At 35.1% G+C, this 27,476-nt stretch overlaps 1 protein-coding gene across 2 annotated transcripts in view; it reads left to right on the top strand.

The window, feature by feature from the left end:
- TMTC2 (transmembrane O-mannosyltransferase targeting cadherins 2) overlaps positions 1-27,476 on the top strand; it is a 437,070-nt gene that overhangs the window by 290,334 nt on the left and 119,260 nt on the right. For both annotated transcript variants that reach the window (XM_082742213.1, XM_082742214.1), the window contains one exon: positions 9,375-9,496. In XM_082742213.1, the coding sequence (XP_082598339.1) occupies positions 9,375-9,496 (122 nt within the window). The remainder of the gene's footprint in view (positions 1-9,374; positions 9,497-27,476) is intronic.

The raw sequence follows: 27,476 nt of genomic DNA, 5'->3' as shown, positions 1-27,476 counted from the left end.
ACAGATTCTACATTATGTGCAATGGTTACAGACATTAATTTGTAAGGCATTAGTCTGTACACTACAGAGGCCAGCATCTAGTTCAGCTGCATTAAATAGGTAATATATTTTGTTTAAAGTTTCAATTAAATGCAGGACCAGAAGATATATGGTCCCTATGGGGAGTTTGAACACTTTCATGCCAGTAGTAGAGTTGCTAAGAATCATGCTTGGTCTAGATGTCACTTGCTTTCCTGGAAATATGATATGAGACAGTTGATTATATTTCATTGCTATTAAAACCACATGAGCCCACCTGTTACATTAATTCATACTTTTGCCAGTTTAGTGGCAAAGGAAAAGATTGAAGTTTCAAAACTTTATTTTTAAATTGAGTTATAAGGAAATGAATACACTCAAATTAATGCCTAATCATATCCTTATTCTCTGATTTCCAGAGTTTCACTATTTTTCCTTGAAAAAAAAAAAAACGTTTTCTGATGCTTTAGTAGGAATGATGGGAAAAAAAAAACACATATATTTTACTCTTTTATTGGGCAATATCCATGAAGTGAATCTTTTACTCAGAAGTAAATAGGTATTAGCTTATTCTTTAAAAAATTGAGGTGATGTTATGTTATATTTGGGAAATTAGACTTCAAAATCTGCCATTCTTAAAAGATGCCAGTTTTGATAACATTTAGGTGAAATAGGTATAATCCTGAGTAAGAAGAAAATCTTGTTATAAAGGATACAATTTTGAAAGTCAGTGTCAAGGAAACTCTAAGTTGAATGTATTTAGAATTGTCAAGTAATACAAATAAAGTTTAAAATTAAACATTACTTGGGGTGCCTGGCTGCCTCATTCAGAAGACCATGTGACTGTTAGTCTCAGGGTCGTGAGTTGGAGCCCCACATTGGGTGTACAGATTACTTTAAAAATAAATAAATATACTTAAAAATAAATGAAACTAAATATATTAGTAATTATATGTACTTTGCTATGTATGTATTTGTATCTGTTTTTCCTAAGAGGTAGGGAAAAACTGTTTTCTACATAAAAATCAATCATTTAACTTCCCAAATGAGCTGCTACTTAGTTGTAATTTTATCTACACTGATAGAATCTATTGTTATACTCAAATTTAATAAAGAATTTAAAAAGAGCATACGAAGTTTTCTTCCAGAATGCAAGTCTTTTTTGCCAACATGTTACGTATGGTCATGGAGTTTTTGAGCTGTTCTAGAATCTTATTTTCAAATAATCATTACAAATAGGGTGAATTTTTAAGTTCCTGACATATCTTAGCAAGTGCTATTCATATAAAAAAGATAGTATAAAATAAATTATTCATTATATATTGTAGAGACATATTGCTTGATCCAGAAATACCTATGAAATACATTCCCAAGAAGATAAGTGTAAATCTGAAAATGCTTGTAATTATACTCTTCTGACATCTTCCTGTAAATATTCAAGTCTTATTTCTTCAAATACCATTATTTTCATTAATTCTTTAAAGGCTTGTACAACATTTATTCATTCTTTTAACATTTTCCAGTGTAAACTTTGATTTTTAAAACCTATTTTAGCACTTCCTTGTATTTCTGCTGATTCCTAATTATTTTAGTTGTATTAAGCCATTTTACTTACTCCAGTAGTTTTTTTGAAGACAGTATTTATTTTGGGGGAGGTGATCATCACCTCCACCAACATGCACATGAAAACGTACACAGTCTCATTTTCTATATTTTGGAAAATTCTCAGCATTAAAAAGGAATGGCTCTAATATTTGTTGATTATTTTTAGTGATTTATTTCCCTGAAAACATAAAGGGGATTGATTAGCCTAAGCAACTCCAGGATCCCCAGTTGCATGTAGAGAAATATTGACACAGGCTCCTGGCTTTTTTCCAAGTTAACTTTTGATGGCATATCAGATGTTTCCTGTATATGACCTTAGCACTAGAAATTAGGAACCCTTTTAACTTTCACTGAGGTTTAAACGCTTTCTTGATGATTCGGGTTTGTTTTTTTTGTTTGTTTGTTTTTTTGTTTTAACTTAATGAGATGTGTATTCAGTTTTTTCCCTGCATTTCTTCTTTTTGCTTATAACTAAACCTCTCTGGCTTACAGGTTTCTTCTTAAGTTGATGCAGTAGGACTTGGTGAAGCGTTAACATGTTGAACCTTTTCATGACCCTCCTTAATTTAGACTCCTGTTTCATTTTACTTCTAATCCCTTTACCCCAGTGGAAAAAGTGATAATTGTTGAAATCTGGTGTCAAATACAAAACAGCCTCTAATTTCTGTAACCACTTTAATTTCTTTCTTTATCTTTTCCTGCTCTGTACAGTAGCTACTGAGCATTTCCCATCAGATCTAATGTATTTAAGGCAACTGGACTGTAGTATTTTACAAGGATAAGATCAGGCCGAGGAAAGGACTGGGGTGGGAGTGTAAAAGATTCACAAAATTTGACAACCTGTTGTTATAACAAGTTTATGACATATATAAATAAAAAAGTCAGACTCCCTAAGGCTTCTCTGTTAATGCCAACACAGTGAAGTAAAAAGTGAGAATTAAAATCACAGCAAGTTAAACCCTTGATGTAATAGGCTCCTGATGTCATACAGTTCTGTCAGATCACAGATTCTAGAAAAAGATATTACTTGGAAATTTCTCTTCAATCACATACTTGGCAAAAACACATCTAAATCTTAAGTTGGTACATAATTCGATCAATTATTTTTCAGGTGTTTATCAAGACTCTTTGGAACCAGAGGCTTCTGAACTTAGGATAGAGGACAGATGAAGAAATGTAGGATTTTGTGTCTGGCTCGACACATCTCCCAGTCTGGTTTGAGATCAGGAATATTATAAAAATAACATTTTATTATTAATAATAATAATTAAAGGGAGGAGCCTTGAATACATTGTAGAACTGAGTACTTGGATAGGGAAACTCAATTTTCTAAAAATTTCCCTTTTAAATTGATTCATAAACTATAGTTTAATAGCAATAAACATTCCAGAAAGAATTTTATCAAAAATTTGACAAAATGATTCTAAAGTTTATTTGGTAGACTTAACAGAAAAATAGAGCCAAGAAAGGATAGAGAAAAAATAATGGGAGAGATATGCTCTACCCAATATGAAAGTATCAGAAAAACCTGTAGTAGTTAGAGTAGTGTTGTACACACTACACACAATTAGAATTTACAGGTTTTTTTTAGATAATGTAAAATTAAATGTTGGTGAGGAAACAGAGTTGATTGGGACAATTGATTAAATGATGCTTGCAAAAATAAAATTAGACCTCTCTCACATTACATGACAGATGTATTTCATATGGAATAAGTAGCTAACTTTAATAATAAAGCTAGATAATTAGAATATATGTCCCTATGATAAAGAATTTTTATGCATAAAAGGCAGTGACAAAACTACAAAGGAAAATAATTTGCATAAATAAAAGTTAAAGTAGTCTGACATGAAAAACCGTTTTGACCTTCTTTTGCATATCAAAAGGGAAAGGTATATATCTTAGTTGAAAAATGGCTTAAAACTATCAAAAAAAAAAAGAAAAAAACAAGGACCTGCAAATAAAAAATATTCATGGCCAATAGGTTGTGGAAAAAATTTGTAAAAATGTAGGAATTAAATAAAATTGAAGTGATAGTGCTTTTTCTTTTTCAAACGGACATTTAAAAATGTATCACAATCTCATTTTCCTGGGGACTTAGGAAGTTGTTCTTTTTATATAATGTCTGTGGAAGTGAAATTGGTACCGTATTTTGGTGGGCTGAGTAGGGAGTCCTACATGGGTCTCCATCCCAGAACCCCTGAATCAAGACCTGAGCCAAAGGCAGATGCTTAACTGGTTGAGCCACCCAGGCACCCTGAAATTACCTTTTTAAACACAAAATAAATGAAGTATAAGTACTAGAAAGTTTTTGTGTTGTTTGATGTGCCCTGAGCATCAAATTTTGGAAACCTAAAAAACACGTTTCATTGTCACTCGACTGTAAGTACCATGAAGGTAGAAATGAATTATTATTAATTAATTAATTAATTTTTATGCTTACCATCATATGCATTGTCCATGATGATTACCCTAAATTGGTGTGAGAGACAGCACTGAAGAGTAAAAAGAAACATTTACAACTACTCAATTATTATAAATTTTGAGTAAAGCATGATCACTTTTGGTAAACGTGGTCACAGAAGTTGGGGATTTTTATTTTTATTAGTTTTTTTTTTTTTTAATAAAGAAATGGGAGATAGGAGAATTAGATGAAAACAGTTGAAAGGTACAGACTTCCAGTAAAAGAACGTGATGTTCGACCTGATGGCTACCATTAATGCCACTGTATGGCATATTTGAAAGTTGCTAAGCAAGCAGATCCTGAAAGTACTTATCACAGGAAGAGAAAGTGTTGTTTTTCTTTTTTAAAAACTATATGCCAGATGATGAATGTTAACTGAACTCATTGTGGTGATCATTTCACAGCATATGAAATCAAGTCATTGTGCTCTCCACCTTAAACTTGGGCAGGGTTGTATGTTAATTATATCTCAGTAAAATGGCCAGAAGAAAAAAAAAATAGAGAATCTAAACTGAGTCTTCACACAGAAATATACTACTGAGCAGAGACCAGGGAAACAGAAGGTAACTCTAGCAGGTATAGGTAGTGTGTCCCATTACATACTCTATTCTTTATCTGCAAGCCAGAGCTGTCCAGTAACTTGAAACATGAGAATCAGTGAAATCTGGGCTATTACATCATCAATAATCCAGCATTCTTCCCTTTAAGGAGTTAGCTTTTTCCTGTGTTATTTAGACCTAGGGCTTTTTAGGGAGGAAGAGTGACATTATTTGTTCTACATCTGAAACTGGTTTATACCTGCTTGAAGCCAGCCTGGAGACATCCAAATCCCTTTTGTCTGCAAGTGAATTGAAGATAAATCTGGGTGATGAACCTGATCACTACATCATCACAGCAGATCTTCTCATTCTTATGAAAGTGCCTCTATTATATCAATTTTTTTTTTTTTTCAGGATGAGAAGGAAAAATAGTCCTCGTTGCTTCTTTCCTCCTGGGTACTATAAACATTTTTTCTATTATTCTAAGTTAAGAAGAATTACAGCACCAGAGAAGATGACTTAAATTAAGGCTACACCCCCCACTCTATTCCTGATCAAGTTTTCTCACTTCCTTCCTTATTGAATGTAACATTTTCTTTTCTTGTGGCCATTTCTTCATGGGATTTTTATGATTTTAATATTTTAATCAAGCTTGAGGGATTACATATATATCCTTCTCTTCTAAAACTGAATCCACTGATGGCACTGTTTGCAGTTATTTTATCTCCTCTCTATTTCTTTTAATAGTATTTGGACAGAATGGTACAGTAGAAGGAGCTAGAGAGAACCCTGATCTGAATCCTGAATCTGGCATTTGTTTAGTTTTGAACCTTGAACAAGTTGCTTAATCTCAGTGAGCCACAGTCTCGTCATTTGTGAAATGAGACTGATGTTAATTACAGTGTAGGGATAATAAAGTATAAATATATTTAAGACATTAGTAGGTATTTGATAAATAATCAGCTTTGTATGGTAGGCATCTTGATGCCTTGGAGAAAAACATGGGCTTTAGAGCCGTTCAAAACTTTTAGAATAGGGTTATTAACTGTCCTTGAGCAAGTCATTTGTAGTTCCTGAGCCTTCCTCCTCATCCATAAAATGAGTCCTCTAATCCCTAGTACGAATTAGAAGTGAGAAATGTGACGCTTCTACATTTTCAGTGGTAGGTACGTATCCAGTTCTTGTCAATATATTGTTTGTTCTCTACATCTCTATTGAGTCACTTTTTTTTTTAAGATTTTATTTATTTATTTGACAGAGATTACAAGTAGGCAGAGAGGCAGGCAGAGAGAGAGGGGGAAGCAGACTCCCCGCTGAGCAGAGAGCCTGACTCGGGGGTCAATCCTTAGGATCATGACCTAAGCCAAAGGCAGAGGCCTTAACCCACTGAGCCACCCAGGTGCCCCTATTGAGTCACTTTTAAAACACATTTAAATTCATCCATTATCTTTTTCTTGCATTTTAAGGTTTGCATCTTGATTGTATTACCACTTTTATAGGCTGCTTTTGTGTTAAGATTAGCCGTAGAATTCAAGTGCATCTCCTAGGATCCATATTCTTAACAGTTGAGTAACATATGCAGCAGAAGCATTTTTAAAGGTCATCTATAGATTGTTATTGTTCTTCCTTATTCCTTTAATTCTGTAGATAAGCCCAAGGCACAGTGAAATTATCTGGATGGGGAATGTATCACAAGCTAGAAAACAATTTTCCAGGAGTGAGAAAGAGTATACTTTTCCCCTGAGCCGAGAAATTGACAAGTTTGTGATTGTTCCCTACAGCAGGTTAAAGCAGCATGCTTTGAGGTCAGGTCATCCTGGGTTTGAATTCCAGCTTTACCACTTTCAACCTTTAGGACCTGGTGTGTTTTATTTAGCCACCCAGGTTCTGAATGTTCTCATCTGTAAAACCCAGGGAAAGATATTCACTAATAAAAAATGAGATTCGTGTATAAAGCAACTAATATAGAGATTGGAAATCATTTCATCTTGCAAACGAAGTCTGAACAGCTAGTTAGCGGTAGTTGAATGGGAGTAATGTGTGAAGGCTCCTCGTGGGGCTGCATGCCCAAAGATAGAGATTGAGAGGAATAGGTGCTCATAAGTCAGGCATGCGCCCCCTATGGCTTGCTACCGTAACTCATAATAAACATTCAGTGAATGATTATCATGGTTATTACTGAGATACAGTGAATGATTATGTGAAGTTTTTCTGAGAGGTAATGGGTAGTACCTAAGTAGGCTGGTCATTTACATTTTTCATATACTGCCATGAGGCATTATTACATTATATTTCTTGTAGCCCTTTCATATTTCCCCATCTTACAAGTTTTTCAAATGTGAATTATTACTGAAGAAAATGAGCCAGCCACTAATTATTTAGCAAGTTAGTATTTCATCTCAAAATAGCTTTTAATAATAGATTTATGACTTGGGAAAAATAGAACATTTTGTGAAATGATCTTCAGACAACAATTTAAATATACACATTTCAGTCTCAAAACACTATGGAATTGGGGTTCTTTCACCTTTTTTTTGTACAGAATACCTACTGTTTCCTATTTTACAAATTAGCTGAATTTTTAGAAATGAAAAGTAGAAGTTATGTTAATGGTAATGATGGTACAGCTTCTATAAGTTGACCTGTGAGCACTTGAAGACCCAAATGGGCATTTCAGGCTGATTCCAGACAGAATCTCTAATCCCTCCCATCTTTTAATTCTAACTCTGACTTTAGTCTGTGTTTTCTACTACTTTAGAATCCACTGTAGAGATCAATATTTAGGTATAACTTGCCATTAGTTGCTTTAAATTTATTAATACTTTAGGGATTATTGCATTTTTTTACATAAATCATACCTAGTATTTTTGTAGTATGAAAAAATGGTTTGCTTTCCCTAAAAAAAAAAAAAAAAAAAAATTACTGTTTGGGTTTTTGGGGAAACATTTGTTAGCTCAACATGGCAAAAAAGAAAAAAATCTATTTGCAGTGTTTTCATTTTTATAGAGATACTTTAATAACAATACAAAATAACAGAAATATAAAATTTAAAAAATTCAAGCCTAATCCTACCACCACCATAAGCATTATTGTGTATTCCATTCTGTTGGTCTTTGGTTCAGTATTTCTTGCCATGCACACAAGTACTCTGTTTAATCTAATCGAATTCCTAAATGCTAGCATATTTTAAGTTTTAGATTAAAGGAAAACATTTCCAACTATCATTTTCATGACAGTAGAGTTTAAGAACTGTTCCAAGAACTAGAAATACATTGATGTGTGTGAGTAGTATATACAATTTCGTGCATATTACAGATTTGCCACCAGTATTTTTTACTAACAAGTCAAGCAAAGGGCACTCAAAAGGTCAGGAGACTCAAATCAACAGTACATGAAACATATCTGTATTGGCAGCACTGTGGTAAAACAAAGAGAAAATGATTTAAATAAAAGGAAGCTAGTTCTCCCTTTGAAGCAAAGATGTATAGCCAATGTGGGTAATATATTTAGGAAAAGCCTCTGATTATGCCTTTAAATGGAATAAGCTGTCATCATTATGATTAGTTAAGCTATAAATGGTTTTTTTGGCAAATAATTCAGGTTACCAGTCTATTACCTGTTCTTAGAAATTGAGGTACCATCTATATTTGCAGTGGTTATTAAAACTATAATGCTTAACTTAAATACACAAATCAACTTAAAATATAATATTCTCATCAGGTAAATATTCTTCCTTACTATAAGCAAATAGGGGAGAAGGGTAATAAAAAGTAGAGAACTGATAGACTTTTGGCTTTATTTCCAGTTTTTTAGTTTTTGTTTTTTTCTTGCTTGTGTTAGTGAAATGATCTTTGACAGGTAACATCTGCATAACTTGGAAATAATAACGGATGGCTTAAAGTCTTTAGACTAGCTTTGTACATAGTACTGGGCATGCTGAATAATTGTTATATAGTCACTGGATTTTCCAAGTGATACTCAGAAATTTTATTAAAATATAACCTGCAAATGATTTCTGAAAAAAATCTAGCACCAATGCTTAATACAAAATATTTCTCACTCCTCCAACTAATCTTATTTTCTCAACAATGTTGTAAATCTTGGCAGGCCCTTAATCTCTTTGTCTAGGTCTTCATACTTCTCTCTACTTAGTATTTATTCTATAAATACTTGAATTTCTAAAGGAATAAATGTGAATAAAAAAGAACAACTGTACATAAGAAAGAGCAAACTTATCTTTTTCTTAAAAGATTTATTTCAGAGAACCAGAGCATGGGGTGGGGGGAGAGGCAGAGAGTAGAAGAGCATCTCAAGCAGACTGCCCCCTCCAAGCTGAGTGCGGGACCCAGTGCGGGGCCCAGTCTCACAACCCTGGGATCCTGACCTGAGCTGAAATCAAGAATTGGACGCTCAATCAGCTGAGGCACCCAGGCACCCCCAAACCTGTCTTTAGGAAAAAGAAAAAGACAAAGAGCCTATGCTTGTGGTCTAGCATTACTAGGTTAAAAACCAAAGCTTTATTAGTTACTAAATTTTTAAACTTAGGTATTTCACTTAATCTCTCTGAACACAAGTTTTTCCTATTTGTAAAATGGAAATTCTGATGACTTTTGGGGACTCAGATGAGATAATGAGTGAAAGTCCATGCCACAACATCTGACATTTTATGGAAGGGAAACATGATGTGACTCCATTGCAGCTGTTGGAAAGCTATATCCTCAGGTTAATGTTCATGACTTTCTTTCCAGGTGAAGCGTACATGCGATTAAGCAAACTCCCTGAAGCAGAGCATTGGTATATGGAATCGTTGAGATCTAAGACGGACCACATCCCTGCTCACCTTACCTATGGGAAACTGCTAGCTCTAACAGTGAGTAACTACCTTCCTTCTTCACCCTTCAGAAGCTGGTTTTCTCCGTGCAGACTGAGGTGGATAGAGTTTAAGGTCCTGGGCCTCAGTCAGTTAACTCAGACTCTTAGGAGGTAACCACTGTCAGATGGTTATCACTGTCAGAACTCTGTGTAGAACCTGTAGACAAATGTATTTCTGTAGCGTTTGCCATCGATAAAATGTGGTATGTCATGATCCTTGATGTAACTTAATGGAAAAATAGAAATAGTGAATCCCAAATATAGATTACATAATGAATTTGTCACAGTAACAATATTTGTGTAAAGATTATGTTCTGTAAACCACGATTGGCCCCAAACTGGCTACACTGTGGAATGAGGTCTGATTCTTTCCAAATAGCCAGCGTTATGTAAGGCTTTGCATGTGTGTCAATTAGTGTCACCTGGAATTCATATTAATTAGAAATCATTCCATGAGAGCAGCAGAGCCATCATTTGGCCACCCCCTATGTGAAAAGCAACCTTGGAGTCCACATTCTTGTGGTTATGGTGTTACTTGACTTAGAAAAATTGTCATTTTATGTGTTACAAAGTAATCTTAATGTTTTATTTTGCACTAGAGGGGATTGTTCATACTATTTAAGTAAATTTTTCTGAGTTTATCCAGATAATAAGATAATAAGTAGTGGAACTAGCCTTCAATCCTAAACTGAATCTATTATCTGTGCTATTTTAGTTATATCACCTAATCTCTCTTCAATATTAATAAAAATAAATGACTCCTAAAAAAGCATAGAGCAGGTCAGGAGACTAATTCTGGCATGAATTTATAGAGAAGTATCTTATAATTATATAGAAGAAATAATGTTTTATTTTCTACCAAAGATGGTAGACTAAATACTTAAAATTATTACATAGCCATTTGAAGAGACCACTAAAATGCTATTAGTGAAATTATGTAGGCAGACTCAGTAGCCAGAAGATACACTACTAAAATACATTTAGATATGCTTAATAAATAGATACACTCTTTATGCATAAGTGAGCTCAAAAAGTAGTGAGACAGTTTCCTAGGGGCTAGCAGTAAGGGGTAACTGAATGCCAGAACAGTAAACAGTTGGCTGATTTGCAGCTGATTTGGGAGAGTTTACCAGTTGCAGTAACAGGAGGGAATGGACTTTTTGTTTGTTTTTCATTTTTGCTGGAGTAAGAGATAAAGTTTTGGACCAATGGAAGGCTAGGGATTAGATTCCTAAATAATGGAAGAAAATTCACACCTTCAGTGAAAGAATAATCTAAAATAAGTTTGTTTACTGATATCAGAAGGCAGCATGAAGGTTTGCTATCTCAGCATGGGATTTGAATGGAGGAGGAATGAGTTTGTACTACTGCCCTCCTTTTATCAGGTTTTGAGTTTTGAATTTACTTGCATGATGATGAAATTCCTAGACCAAGAAATTAAATAAAAATCAGGCCATTAGAAACTCTTGCTAAAGAAGTTACTGAAGATGTCCTTCAAAAGATCCCAAATCTGGAAGGAGTTGCTGAGTATGTTGCAAAAAGAAGGGTGGACAAAGAAATGGTGATCATGGGGGTAAAGAATCATAATAAATATTATAATAAATATTTATAATATTGAATAAAATATTGAGAAGAAATAGCCCCACAGGAACAATCAGAATGGTGGGGCAAATGAAATTTAAGCTGATTTTTGGAAGTCAGAAAGTGGAAATTGGTTTGTCAGAACAGAGTCCACCATCTGAAGAGACTTTGGGATAATGTTAAAAAGAGGTCTGTATGTACTCAAAAAGAAACCCAGAGAGACTCAAGACTTGAAGGCAGTTTGCATGGAAGACAGTGAGTTAAGGAATTTTTATTAAAGGGGATAATCAGCTGTCATCTGTGTTTTGAACAGTCAGGTCTCTTCTGTGTGTGCAATGCCAGTAACCGGATACTCAACGTCCAAGGCAGGGGAAAAGCTTATAGTGGTACAGCAGTTGAATAAGAGAGGTTCATGATTAGGACAGCTTGCACAATCAAAGGTGAAATGCAAAGAGGACTAAAAAGATTGATTCAGTGTCTTCCAGTGGAGTGCCCAGATTGTCAGTACCCCTCCCCCACCACAAGCGGGATATCAGTAATACCAGAGTTCACTCACCCAGCACTGTACACACACACACACACACACACACACACACACACACGCCCTACTGTCCAAGAAATTGTCTGAATTCTTATCTGGAGAAACTGAATCACTATAGAGAAAAGAAATCCATATACCTACATTTAAAGACCACCTATAAATGGCTAGTTCCCAAACCAGATGCACCAAAGTGAATCTTTGCCATCTGGGAAGCACACCTATAGCTAAGGAACTCCTTTCAGCTTTTATTAAATAGCTTTTAAACAACAATGGGCAAACAAGGATTGTCAATCATATTTAGAAAATTTCAACTGTAAAATATTGGAGCTGAAGCAAATTATTAGGAGAAGGAAACTGGAGGAAACAAGATTTTTTTTTTAAATCCTTAGAAATGGAAGAATGCATGGGTGGCTCAGTTAGTTAAGACTCTGCCTTTGGCTCAGGTCAGCTCCTGGGATCTAGCCCTGAATTGGGCTCCCTGCTCAGTGGAGGACCTGCTTCTCCCTCTGCCTGCCGCTTCCTCAGCTTGCGCTCTCTTTCTGTAAAATAAATAAATAAAATCTTTAAAATAGATAAATAAAAATAAAGCCTTAGAAATGGTAATATAGCGTTTTTTATAAAGTAGGATGCCATAAAAACATAAATAATGAAAAAAAAAAACAGGAAACAGCTTTTAGTAGTTAAAAAGATGATGGCAAACAATTTTCATTTAAAGGATAGGAAAACATGGCACCTACTGGCTCAGTCAGTAGGACATGGGACTTGATCTTGGGGTTGTGAGTTTAAGCCCCACCTTCGGTATAGAGATACAAAATAAAATTAAATTAAATTAAATAAAGATGGGGAAATCTTTCCATATACAAAAAAATGAAGCAATAAAGAAGAATATGAAAGAAGAAATGAAAGAAGCTAATATGAAGGCCCAATAGAGAAAGAACAAAGGGAGAGGAGAACATTACTCAGAATTGGGAGGTATAAGTTGCTATTTCTGCCATTAATAGGATCACTATTGGAAAAAAAATTTGTTTTACCATATAAAAATCTTTTCATTTCCTATTCTAACAGTATGATAATTCACATAGTTGCACTTAAGAACAGAATTCATATCTACCTCTTACTACAAATGCTGTCTTTGAGATATTCTTATAGAATTCAAATGGAAACATTTTTAATTAGATTGATAAATGGCCATCTTCAAAAAAAATCTATAAAAGTTTAAGATGCCTGATTTTTTTTTTTTTAAAGTCATCTAGCAAAGAAAAAAAGATGAAAGCGCAAATGTACTTAATTCTGAATATACCTAGACCGTGACACTGCTTTGGATATAGAAACCATGTGTTCTTTTTTTCTTCTTCATTTCAAGCCTGAATATTTTAAGGTTCCTGTACCAAAAATATGATTTTACAGGCTGCTTTATTTTCTAGAAGGCATCTCTTTAAAAAAACAGGATTTAGAAGTTTTAATTTACTGAAACATATGGAAGGGAAGGAAAGACTCGTGCATTACAATCCAAATTTTAATTCCCCCCCACCAACAAAACTTTTATAGTTTCCGACTAGCTGATTAGATGAAATACAAGCCTTATTATGGAAAAGCTTAAACTCACAGTGCCAACCCCCCACAACCATCTTTAGCAGTTTCTTTTTGAATTATGAGATTTGGCAAATTTCTTATCCCAATGGATTGCCTTTGTCTAATTTTGGGTTTGTTGGCTGGTAATATGCCTTTGACTTAACATGGAATTGGCAAGGTGGAAAATGCCACACATTTTGACTTCTGAATGCTTTAAATATAAGATGAAGTGGAATTGGCTATTAGTCTCAAGAGAAGAGGAATAGAAATGGGGTGTGGTATTTTTGCTGTTTGGTCAAAACTAACCACAGGCAAAATATGTAAAAGTGACATGCAGCTAAATCAGCGTTAAGACTGTAGTATAAAATTTATATAAGAATTATATTAAAAGGAAATGATTTTGGTGGCTTAATTACCGCCCGTATGTTTTTTATACAAATTTTTCTTTCAGAATTTGTAAGTATTTATGGTATTTAGAAAAGTTCAAATCAATTTTGAGTTTCCCAGAATGCTTTGACAAATTCCATAGAGCAAATTTTTTTTTATTCCCCTGAAAAATGTCCTTTGTCTCTCTCTTCCCAGTTTTATTACTTCTGTGAAGTCTTGCCTGAGTCTTTCAAGCAATTATTTTTCCTTCTCTGTACTTTCATAGCACTGGTTTCAGTATCTCTATAAGAAGAGCACTTCCCAGATCGATGGCAGATGTAAATCTACATCTTTTGACTGTAGACACAGAGGAGGAACGAACTTTTCATTTATTTATTTATTTTTTAATCTCAGTATGTCCATTTCACTATATTGGTATAATTATTCCTGTAGTCTCTTGTACCTTCCAGTTTTAAGTTATATAAGGTCTGGGTACGTGACTGACTTTTTAATATTTTTTGTTTCCCTGTTCTGAAGCTTGTTTCCGCATGCATCCCTTCATTTGGGTAGCATGTGTATTGAAACTCCTGCATTCTAGGCATCACTTGTCTTCCAATGATATGTGCTGAATCATGACTCGAGACGAAGGCAGAGACTTTAATGCACTGAGCCACCCAGGCACCCCTATTATCCTCTTTTTATAAATGAAGAAACTCAGCTTCAAAGATTTAAGCAACATCTCCAGGAATAACTTAGTTACTAAATAGTAGAATTGGACATAACCTCAGGGTTTTCTCAGTTGAACATCAGTAATTTCCATTGTATATTAAATAGTTGTAACAGTAGAGTCTGTTTTTTGAACCCCTTGCCACCCCTGATTGGAGATTCTAAAAACAAGCCAGCACTTCATACTTCCCCATTTTTATAACTTATTTTTAAATATCACCTCTAAATACTAGTTTAGTTTGAGTGCTTAAACACATTTTTATTATTAGACATCATAGGTCGTGAACTTAAGACTTCTGTTTTTGACTATTGGTACTTTTAGGTCCGACACTGTAACTAGACTACAAATTTTCCAGGATACCATGGGGAATAGCTCTGCCTTAGGGTCACTGGTACCCTCCATGTTTAAATATAGTTGAGCCCAGGTGACATCTCTTTAAAATATATGGAACTTTCATACTAATGTCATGTCCAATTAAAATACTAAACACGAGCTCTCCTTAGAATTGTGATTTATTCCTTGTTTGAACTTTGTTACCTAGGGCTAATGCCATGAATTTAAAATTGGGCATGCGTTGAGAGAGAAAGGAAGGAATAACATTTCTATTATTTTGGTATTTCAGATGATTTTAATAGTTGTTTCTAAAGCTGTATGTTCTCTATTTGTGTGCACATCCTTACTTTAATTTTTCTTGGTCTTCCTCTCTTTTTGTCCTGTTCAATTTATTTAAGCCAAATATTTTGTGGTTTTTGTGAGCCAGTAAAATTAATATTGACTTAAATTGTAGTTTTTTTAAAAAAAAAAAAAAGCTTGTTAGCTGTTAGTTTATTTTTCAGGTTTGGGTTAGTAAGAGAGAAGGAAGGATATGGGAGACTCTGCAGTAATTCTTGATACAGAAAACCTTTATTTTGGCTACTGCATGGAAGCACTGAGCCAGATTTCTATGTCTCGCCAAAGTTAATTGGGCTACATAAAACTCCAGTTGTGAAAGTACTTGAGGTTCCATAGTAAAGTTCCATTCCCCAAGGCCACAATGGTGTCGAGGTAGTCCATCTGGAAGGGCAGTGCTGTGTGTTTCCTTGGGTCTTTTGTAATAATTATTGCTGTTTAGACCCGAGATTATTTTTCCATTTGGTTCTCTTTAACGCAAAGCTCTTCTCATTTTGTATGTTGGCTAGCATTTGGCTTGCTTTGTTTTATTACAATCACTGCCCAGCCGTGTTGAGATTGGAGGGAGAGGGGACAAAATTCCCCGTGACTCTGACTGAATGATTCTTATGGAGATGTTCAATTCAAGTTGCAAAATTTGTTCCATGAAAAGAGAAGGCATAATATTGCATTTATCATACTACTGACATCTTAAATGAAATATAGAAGGGCACCTAGGTGGCTCAGTGGGTTGAGCCTCTGTCTTCAGCTCAGATCCTGATCTCAGGGTCCTGGGATCCAGCCCCGCATGGGGCTCTCTGCTCAGTAGGGAGCCTGCTTCCCCCACCCCCTCTGCCTGCCTCTCTGCCTACTTGTGATCTCTCTCTCTCTGTCAATAAATTTAAATCTTTTAAAAAGATAGATATAGGTAGAAGAAAGTTTAGTTTACAGTACAAATTCAGATCAGTATTTTATATGGAGTTACCTCATTTAAACGTAAGAGGTTTCTAGAGATAGTATACTTACCATTGTATTATTTTCACTGTGAACCATGATGAATCTGGTAGTTTGCTTTTTTTAGAAACCACTCACTCACTTCAAGATATGCATTTTGTTATTTAGAATCAATCTTACAATTACTCTACTTACTGCCACTAAGTGACAGGAATCCAGATATCTGAAAATACACCAGTTTTATTCTGATTTTATATGTCATTTAGTAGAAGTCATTGTTAGAGATATTTTCTTTTGCCAGGTAGTCTTAGGAATCATAAAAATTAAAATGCAGAATCATAAAAAATTAAAATGATCAAGTTCTCCGGCGTTAAAGGTCACACAAAATAATTCTAGCTGCTTTATAGCTGCATATACATGCTGCTATGTTTGAAAAAACTGAACTTTTTCTGTAGGGTTAAATAATGTTATATCGCTTTTAAACCAACTTGCACTGCATTGTTATTTTGTTGATTTGATTTCTGTATTTGGTCTATAGTTATCATCTAGTGCAATTTAAATAGCTCAGCAGGCTCAGACCTCATAATTCCCCTGTACTCTGGCATCCCACATTATTGGAATGATGGAGATGGAGAAGTGGTATTTCCCTTAAATATACCTTGGCTTCCTTGCAGGAGTCTAAGAAGAAAAAACCAATCCTTCATAAAAATCGACATTTTTACACAAATTTTCTGAGCCTGAACTTCATTTCATGCTCCATAGTAAACAGTGGGGGTACAAAGACCAGTAGGGCATTTCCTTCACCTCAAGAAAGCCTCATCATCTTCTGTTTAGGAGAAAATCATAGCCAGACCGTCCATAGCCACTGTAGCTGTGGGCTGTCATGCTTCTGGCTTTTGTTTCAGAGGGGACAATTATGTAGGTACCTTGATCTTACTTTCTTACTCTTTAATTTTTATTGTAGGCCTGGGATTCCACACCACTTGGTAGGCATTTTTCTTTCACTTTACAGTTCTTTAATTTCTTAAATAAGCCTCAGTGATGTGTTCTTATAGTACATATATTATGCTTCATGACTTCCAGCTTGTTATTCTTTGACTCTCCTGTCATGTAACCCAGCACGGAAACCTTTTGTGAGTGAAACACTTTCTATTCTGTTTTTATATTTCCCTCACTTGGTAATTTTTTTTTTTTTCCTAATAGGAAATTGAAGTAGCTTTCCTTGTTAGAACCTCATCCTGTTCTAAGCCCATGTTCATCTTTAGGAAAGGTGGCACCCACAACATACATTTTCAAAAATAGCTAGCTATCCTCCCCAGTTGTTGATAGATCATTATTTTTGCAAAAGAACAATGCCTTTTTTTTTCAGCCTGTGACATCTGGATATGGACATATATATTCCATAAATATTCTCACACACACAGAGGAGGCCACATCTGTTCTAAGATGTGAAGGTTCTCATTTTTGCAGTCTTGTAAATAGGCTCAAACCAGCCCGACCATGGATATGTTCACAAACCCATAATGTTGTCATATTTCTCCTTGTATTTACCCACATTATGTTTGAAGGGTACCTTCTGCAAGTAACTAATACTTGTTACCCTGCAATGAACTAGGCATTTTACATATGCTATTCCAATATGTCCTCATACAATGCCTCAATCTACATACCTACTATACAGAAGGAAACTGAGGTTCACAGAGGTTCAATCAAGATCAGGTCCAAGGCTTACTGGATTATACCACACCTAGATTTTCCTGAAAGCTGTACAATTTCAATTGATCTCCAGACTTTTGTTTATTATGATAAAACATGCATAGACAGTGCCTCATGTGCATAAATGTTTTAACTTCCAAATGCACAAAAATGTATTTTTAAAACAAATCTTCATTCAGTTTTTAGATTTTTCTCGTAATACAGTTCTGGAGTGAAAAGATACTTTCTGTGTAAATTGTTAAATAAAAAAGAATTTTAACAGGTAATTGTAAAATGGATTCAGGTATCTATGCATGTAAATAGTGAAGATCACATTTTTTTATTTAAATATGGTCTGTATGGTATATGGCATACCATATATAGCACAGAATTTCTCTCATATTTTAGGTTTTGAAGGAAGCACTGTGATATTCCCAACTGAAAGGGAGGACAGTGTGGGGTGCCTGCGTGTCATGACTGCTGACCTTTACCTGGTAGAACATTGAACTGGAGCCAAAACACCTGAGATTTATCTGCCCAGATATTTATTTCTTCTCTTAGTGGGAAGCATAATTCTTTCTAAAGGCTTAACATTGCAGGACTCTCATTTCCAAGGTATAATTGAGGCTCTTTGTCAAAAGTGACGAGGTACATTCTTGACTGTTCATTGTAGCCCATGTTCATTGTAGTAATAGTATAGGTGGAAGACAGCAACATATAGGATTCACCCATACATAGGACCCTTGGGTCAGTTTGCTATTAGCCATGTGGCGTTGGGTGTAAGGTGGGCACAGACCATGTATTGTGTGTATCATGATGTCATATAATGATAGAAATAGGTAGTATAGTTGTTAGATTTAATAGTCTGGGAAATTTTTGTTCCCGAGAAACAGAACCTGAAGATAATCCCTAGTATATAGTTTTTTCTATTTCTTATTTCTTGAGATGAAACATTAATTGTTAAAAGAACAACATTTCTGTCTGCTTGAATCAGAAATTTACTCACCTCAAGCAGAAAATTACTAATCAGAACCCTGCACTCTTATATTTTCAAGATACCTTTGCATACCTCACAGAGATTACCTCAGCAGAGGTATAGGATTTAGCTGAAATCTGTTATTTTAGTTCAAGATAGTTTCCTGAGGTTATCTGCTTTTTCTTTTCTTTTCTTTTCTTTTTTTTTTCCACCTCGGGTACATGTTCTTCCCAACTGGCAATTATCGTCCACACTCTATTTTCACTTATGTGAAAGATGGGTCTTCCATCCTGTCCCAGTCCCTACTTCCAGCAATACACCAATATCTTGCTCGGTATACACATCCACACACACGTATGTATATATGTGACATGTATTGATTAACTTTGTTATGACTAGAAATATTAACTCAAGTTGATTAAGCAAGTAATGTTACATGCAAGGATGGATTTTATTTGATAATAAAAACAGGGATTTCAAATACAATGAAACTTAAGGGTGCCAAAATTTTGCCACTGTCATTATTGTTTTGATAGTTTCTGTTAAAATGTCAGGCCCAAAATGTATTCCATACATTAGTCTGTCTAGATATTGCTTAAAAGATTTTTTTAGTGTGGGAAAAATCTGCATACTATATTTCCTTAATATATGTTAACATTCATACTATCTATTAAAGGCTCTGAAAGTCTTTTTATAGTTAAAGCCCTACTTAGTATATTTGTCATGGATTCCTTCCTTTTAATATGAATCTCTTATCATCCAGAGAAAAGAATATTCTGCCAAATGAACTCTGAGGAAATACATAGTATGCCAAATTGAAAGGGGGCAGGACGGAGAGAGTGCAGAAGTTCTAGAAATATGCATAAGTGGAAAAGGCACTGAGTTTTACCTGGTAGACCAATGAATTGGAGCCAGAACACCTGAGACATTGCTAACCTGGTAATTTCTTTCTTAAAGAATCATTCAATTTTAAACATCTAAATACTTACTGAGTATAGTTCATCACTTTCCCCTAAAATGGGTAGACAGAGTTAGTAGGAAAGAATCAGGATAGAGCTATAACCAAGTTCAACATTTTGAAAGAAAACATTTACTCGCATTGGGCCTAGGACTACTCAAAAAATAGCTATTTGTCTAAATTAGTTCAAAACCAAAATGAATGAAACTACAGTTGGTAATGTTATAATGTGGATGCATTTGGAATCTCCAGAACACTAGCTGAGAAAAACAACTTTGTTTTTATGCTCACTAAATTTGAGCTGTAATTTTGAAAGAAGAAATTCACTTCATTAATTTGTGCGTTACAATCTTTTGCTGACATGCCTGTACTAAATGCTTATACTTAAATCCTTCGTAATACATGGAGGAAGTAGTTTCAATTTTCCTTGAGTTTTTTCCTTTGCCTAGAATAATCTCATCTTCCCATTTAGCAGTTGGAATCATAATAGGTGTTTAAAAATATTTTTTATCTTATGAACTTGCTGTTTTTACAAACAATTTTGAGCATATAGTAGAAGAGAATTTTGTAACAAATACAATACAAATATTTTCAAGTCAAGTAAGCCAAAGGCTAAAATTTTGTGGCATTTACATTAGATTTTTAAGAAACTAATTTTTTAAGTAAACACTTTTAGAACAGTTTTAGATTACAGAATTATTATCAAGTTAGTACAGAGAGTTCTAGTATGCCCTCAAACTGACTTTCTCTATTAAATTCATATTCTACTATGGTACATTTATCATGATTAATGAGCCAATACTCATATATTATTATTAAATTAAGTTTCTGTTTTATTCGGGTATCTTCACTTTTTCCCTGCTGAACTTTTGTTGTGCCAAGAATTCTACATTTCATTTAGTTGACTTGCCTTCTTAGCTCTACCTGGCTACGAGAGTTTCTCAGGCTTTGCTTGGTTTTTGAGGAGTACCTGTCATATATTTTGTAGAATGTTCTTCAATGAGTCTTTGGCTGATATTGTGTCATTAGAATGGAATTACTAGGGCGCCTGGGTGGCTCAGTGGTTAAGCCGCTGCCTTCGGCTCAGGTCATGATCTCAGGGTCCTGGGATCGAGTCCTGCATCGGGCTCTCTGCTCAGCGGGGAGCCTGCTTCCTCCTCTCTCTCTCTCTGCCTGCCTCTCTGCCTACTTGTGATTTGTCTCTGTCAAGTAAATAAATAAAATCTTTAAAAAAAAAAAAAAGAATGGAATTACTAGTTTTGAGGAGGAAGATGATAGAGATAAAGTATCCTTCCCATCATATCAAATCAAGGATATTCATATATTATCAGTATAACTTATCACTATTTATATTAACTTTGATGACCTGTCCTGAGGTAGTTTTTATCAGATTTTCCTGTGTAAAGACTTTTTCTTTTTTTTCCCTCTCTTTCCACCTTCTAGTCTTTGAAAGGAGGTGGCTATGTATGGTCCATAAATAATGTCCTTAAGGAGAGAATATCAGCATAAATTATTTGGAATTCTTCTGCGTGAGAGATTTGTCTCTTCTCGCCAGTTATCATTCGACATTTTATGTTCATTTACACATTGGATTATAACAGGATACTATTTTATTTAGTTTGTCGCTCAGATTAGTTCTTTTTCCCAGCTTTGACAAATAGAAACTCTTTCCATAGGCCTCGACATCCCCATGACATACTTCATTGTGTGTATGCGTGTCTGTTTTCCTTTGGGAACTTTCTTACTTTCTGTCACTAAAACATGCTCCAGACTCATCTTGAATATTTATGGCCCAAGTCCTAGAATCAGGTATTTTTCCAAGGAGTCCTGGTTCCTTTTATTTGGGAATGGTTTAGAACCGAGATGTACTTATTAGGTGTACTTTCTGCTTCTGGGCTCTTGTTGCTTCTGGGCTCTTCTCAGGTGACAGAAATGTATGTCAGTCTACTAGCCAATGTATATACATTGATAATATATATTCTATATGTAACTGTATCTGTTTTATGCTAAACAAAAGTTCATACAAATATAGATTCTTTTTTTTTTAAGATTTTATTTATTTATTTGACAGAGAGAGATGACAAGCAGGCAGAGAGGCAGGCAGAGAGAGGAGGAAGCAGGCTCCCTGCCGAGCAGAGAGCCCAATGTGGGGCTCGATCCCAGGACCCTGAGATCATGACCTGAGCCGAAGGCAGCGGCTTAACCCACTGAGCCACCCAGGCGCCCCAATATAGATTCTTTTATATATTTTCATATATAAATGTGTGTGTATATATATATATATATATATATATATATATATATATATGTTCATTTACATATAAACACAAGTTCATATTGATGCCTTCAGCTCTAATCCATTACCGTACAAATCTTTAAAGTTTCCTTTTCTTCTTTATCTGTAACTTCCATTTCAACAGAGAGAAACCTGGCTTTTACCATCCACCATGCATTTTCTTATCTGTTCATATTCTACTGTTCACATATAGTTGTTTTAGAATTGTTCACCTGTAGTGCCATGGGAAAGAGCTTTATATTAGAGGACTGTTCTTATGTGTTCTTTCTTTTCCCTTCTGTTTTACACATTTCATTCATTTTCTGACTTAACATAGATTAGCACCTTGGTTCCTCACCCCATTCAGTCAGCTTGTTTCATGTATTTGTCATATATTATAATTCTTTTGTCACATTCTGTATTCCATCCTGGTATCTCCTGACTTTCTCATTAGGCTCCTCTTTCTGTGTAATAATTTTCCTTTTTTCTCGGTTCTACTCTGTCTGAAAGTAATAGCCCAACTTTCTTTGACTAGCGTTAGCATGCTTTATCTTTATTTATCCCTTTGCTTTATTTATCAGATTTTATATTGAAAGTGGGTTTTTTGTAAACATGTAGTTGGTTTCTTTTTATTCTTCTTCTTATTATTCACTCTGACACTCTCTGTCTTTTCATTGGTATATACATAGACCATTCACATTTGGAGTGATTATTGTTATATTTGAATTAATGTTAGCCATGTTTGTAGCCATTTTTTTTAAAGATTTTATTTAATTATTTGACAGAGGTCACAAGTAGGCAGAGAGGCGGGCAGAGAGAGAGGGGGAGAAGAAGGCTTCCCGCTGAGCAGAGAGCCTGATGCGCGGGGCTCAATCCCAGGACCCTGAGATCATGACCTGAGCTGAAGGCAGAGGCTTAACCCAATGAGCCACCCAGGCGCCCCTGTAACCATTTTTTATGTATTTCCGAGGCTTCTTTTTCTTCTCTACTTTTTTTCTACCTTGCTCTTGTGGGGGAGGGGCAGGGGGTGTTTGTGTGGTCAAAAAACCCCATATAACATAAAATTACCATCATGACCATTTTTAAGCAAATAGTACAGTGGTGTTAACCATATGCACATTCAGATCTCTCAAAATTTTCCATCTTACAGAAGTGAAATTCTCTATCCGTCGAGCAATAGCTCCTCTCATCCCTGTGGCTTCTGACATTCTATCTTCTGTTTCTAAGAGTTTGACTACTTTAGATATCTCATCCAGGGGGAATCATGCCACGTTTGTCTTTTCGTGACTGGATGATTTCACTTAACAGAATTGTCTCCGAAGTTCATCTATTTTCTAGACTATGACAGGGCTTCCTTCTTTTTTAAGGCTGGATAATACTTTATTGTATGTATAGACTACATTTTCCCCATCTGCTCATCTGTCAGTAGTCACTTAGGCTTCTTCCACCTCTCGGCTTCAGGGAACATGGGTGTGCTGCACATAGCACTTCAAGATCCTGTTTTCAGTTTTTTTTCTTATATTCAGAAGAGAGATTGCTGGATCCTGTAATTCTAGTTCTCAGTTTTTGAGGAATGGCTATAAGTGTTTTCCATAGCAGCTGTACCATTTTCCATTCCCACCAACAGCATGCAAGGCTTCCAGTTTCTCCACATCCTCATCAACACTTGTTTTCTATTTTTTTGTATCATCTCTCTCTTTTTTTTTTTTTTATAGTGACCAACTTAACAGGTGTGAAGTGACATCTTACTCTGATTATGATTTTCATCTCTGTAATGATTAGTGATGTTGAACATCTTTTCATATGCTTGTTGGATACCTGTTCTTTGGAGGATTATATTCAAGTCCTTAGCCCATTTTTAATCACATTATTTGCATTTTGTTAGTGGTGTTGATGACTTGTAGAAGTTATTTCTATATTCTTGATATTATCCCCTTATCAGATATATGGTTTGCAGATATTTTTTCCAGTGTCATAGAATGCCTTTTCATTTTTGTTCTTTTTTTTTTTTTTTCTTTCGTTACACAGAACTTTTTAAAGTTTGATGTGGTCTCATTTGTCTATTTTTACTTTTTTTGCCTCTTCTTTTGGTGTCATATCCAACAATTTGCTGCCAAATCCACTATCATAAAGCTTTTCTCTTGTTTTATTCTAGATGTTTTATAGTTTCAGGTCTTATATTTAGGTTTATAACCCATTTTTAGCTAATTTTTTTTTAAAGATTTTATTTGTTTATTTGACAGAGAGAGATCACAAGTAGGCAGAGAGTTAGGCAGAGAGAGAAGGGGAAGCAGGCTCCCCGCCAAGCAGAGAGCCCGATGCGGGGCTCGATCCCAGGACACTGAGATCATGACCTGAGCCGAAGGCAGCGGCTTAATCCACTGAGTCACCCAGGCACCCCTAGCTAATTTTTATTTATTGTTTAAGGGAAGGATCCAGATTCTTTGTTTTGCACGTGGATATCCAGTTTCTATAGCACCATTTGTTTTTTTTTGTTTTGTTTTGTTTTGTTTTGTTTTAAGATTTTATATATTTATTTGACAGAGAGAAATCACAAGTAGTCGGAGAGGCAGGCAGAGAGAGAGAGGAGGAAGCAGGCTCCCTGCTGAGCAGAGAGCCCGATGCGGGACTCGATCCCAGGACCCTGAGATCATGACCTGAGCCGAAGGCAGCGGCTTAACCCACTGAGCCACCCAGGCGCCCCTATAGCACCATTTGTTGAAGAGATTATCCTTTCTTCAGTTGCATGGCTTTGGCCATATACATAAGGGTTTATTTCTGGGCTTTTATTTTTGCTCCACTGTCTAAAGGTCTGTCTTTACTATCTTAATGCCCATGTCACACTGTTTTTATTATGATTTTTAATGTTTTAAAATCAGGAAGTCTGAGAACTCTAGCTTTGTTTTTCTTTCTCAAGATTGTTTTGGCTATTTGGGGTTCTTTGAGATTCTATATAAATTTTAGGAAGGTTCCCTCCCCCCCCCCAAAAAAAAACCCTTTTGTGTTTTTGTCAGGATTGCATTGAATCTGTAGATGTGTTGGGTAGTATGGACATTTTAACAATATCAACAATATTAAGTCTTCTAAGCCATGAACACAAAATGGCTTTCCTTTATTTCTGTCTTCTTTAATTTATTTCAGCAATATTTTATAGTTTTTAGTGTCCCAAGTCTTTTACCTCCTGGCAAAGTTTATTCCTAAGCATTCTTTTTGATGCTATTGTTACTAGATTTCTGAGTGTTTTATCATGAAAAAGCACAGAATTTTGTGAGATTCTTTCCTTATATCAATGAGAGGAACAAATGAATTCCCTCAGTTTTTATTTGCCTAGAATGTCTTTATTTCTACTTCACTTTCTAGGGATAGTTTTGTGGGATATAAAATTCTAGGTTTGTGTTGTGGTTTTCTTTGTTTTTCTATCTCAACATTTTGAGAGTTTCACTCACTTCTTAATGGTTTCTGATGAGATGGCCAATGTAATTTTGAACTTTGTTCCTCCATGTATAAGGTGTAAGTCCTCTGACTTCCTTCAAGTTTCTCTCTTTGCTTTTGGTTTTCTACAGTTTACATATAATACACCTGGGCTTACTATTTTTGGAATTTATCTTTCTTGGTGTTCTCTGAGTTTTCAGAATCTGTAGTTTGGTGTCTGTTATTAATTTTGGAAATTTCTCATTATTTTGAATATTTCTTCAATTCTATTCTCTTTCCCTTTTGATATTTCAGTTACTCATGTGTTACATATTTTGAAATTTTCCCACAGTTCTTGTATGTTTTGTACTTTTCATTCATTTTTGTGTAATGATGTATTTCAGCTTGGGAGGCTTATATTGACCTCTCTTCAAGCTCGTTGATTCTTTTCTTAGCTATACTGAGTCTTCTGATGATCCCATCATGTGCATTCTTCATTTCAGTTATGATTTCTAGCATCTCCTTTTAATTCTTTCTTAGAATTCCTTTCTCTCTATTTACATTATGCATCTGTTCTTGCATGTTGCCTACTTTTTTTCCATTAGAGTTGTTAACATATTAATCATAGTTATTTTAAGTTCCCTTTCTGACAATTCCATCTGTTTCATATTCTAACATCTGAGTCTGGTTCTGACACTTGCTTTGTCTTTTTGGACTATGTTTTTCTTTCCTTTTGGCATGCCTTGTCATTTTTTTGTTGAATGCCAGACATGTTGAATTGGTAATAGGAATCCAAATTAATAGGCTTCTAATGTGAGGATTTATGTTAATCTGACTAATAGTTAAGCATAGTTCAGTGTTTGTTTTAGCTATTGTAGCTGGAGGCTTTAAATTTTTCTGGGGTCCTTTTATCTTCTCTCTTGGTGTTAGGTTATCTTCAGTACTGTTTCTCAGAGAGACTCTGTGCCTTGCAGCTTTTAAGCATATTCCATTATTTTTGTACTAGAGTACTGTTGTGATGGTGGTAAGGTTTGATGGAGGGGGAAATGTTCTCTAATCATTCAATTAAATCTCAGTCTTTCATTTGGCCAGTGTCCCTGTCCTGTGACCTTCACAATTTTTTCTGCTTATGTAGCTACTCCCTTCTCACCACCTTCCATGAGACAAAAAGGAGATAGGAAGATGAAGTAAGAGTGCCATTTCTCCTCACTTCTGTGAAAGGCTCTGGTATAGTCTCTTACTTTGTAGAGGAGGGATTGTGTTGTGGAGAAGGCTCTGCGTATAATTTACAAGGATTACTCTCCTTTCCCTGACTTTACAGGAGAGGATCTTTTCTTTGGTTCTTTACTATGAAAACCTCATTGGGTTCTTGGAAGTAAAGGCCATGAAAGGTTGGGAGCCCATTAAGCTCTGTGGCCTTTGGGAATCTCTTTCTCATGAGCTACTTCACACTCAACCTCCAGCAAGTCATCAGAATTACTTAAAAGTACACTTTGCCTACGGGTTTATGGCTCCAGGGGTTTCTGTGTCTGATAAACGCATCTTAGCTGTGATTCTATTTCTATTTCTGTTTCTTTATCTCAGTCTGTGTCTGTGTCTTTATCTATGTGTGGATATATTGGGAATCACAGGTATTTATGGAATGTGGTATATATTTTTGTTTTCCTATAACATACTGTATATAGCAAATGCTCATTAGATATATTCTTAGTATTTCAACATTATAGAAACAGATATTTTGAAAAATACATTTGAAGATGTAACAGGTTTCCCTTTTCCATTAGCATTCTGTCATGTTAGAGGGGATACACTTATATGAACACTGCCTCTAGATTGCCTAGATTGTTCTACCATTTATCAGCTCTGTGATCTTGGTCAAGTTATTTAATTTCTTGTTATGTCATTCAACATGTATACATAATGAAAGCAAAAGATTCCCTTGTTGAGAGGTTGGTCAGAATTTAAATGAGTTTATGCATGTATATAAAAGCAGTTAGAACACTGCCTGGTATGCATATTATAAGGACAAAATAAATGTCACCGTTAGCAGAAAGAACAATGGCATGACTCTTATTCAGTAAAATCTATATGTCTTTGTGTGATATAGAATTTTGTTTATTATTTGGCTGCAGTCTTTCTTGTTCAGTCTCACCAGCAATTACCCCTGCAACATTAAGCTTCTGATAGCTCCCAAAGTATGTTACATCTATTCACTCTTTATCTCTTCCAGATATGCTGTGGCCACGGCATATGAATCCCAGCAGCAGCAATATC

Source organism: Mustela nivalis (genome assembly GCF_964662115.1).
Source record: "Mustela nivalis genome assembly, chromosome: 7".
Classification (NCBI taxonomy): domain Eukaryota; kingdom Metazoa; phylum Chordata; class Mammalia; order Carnivora; family Mustelidae; genus Mustela; species Mustela nivalis.
This window is presented reverse-complemented; position numbering and strand designations above follow the sequence as displayed.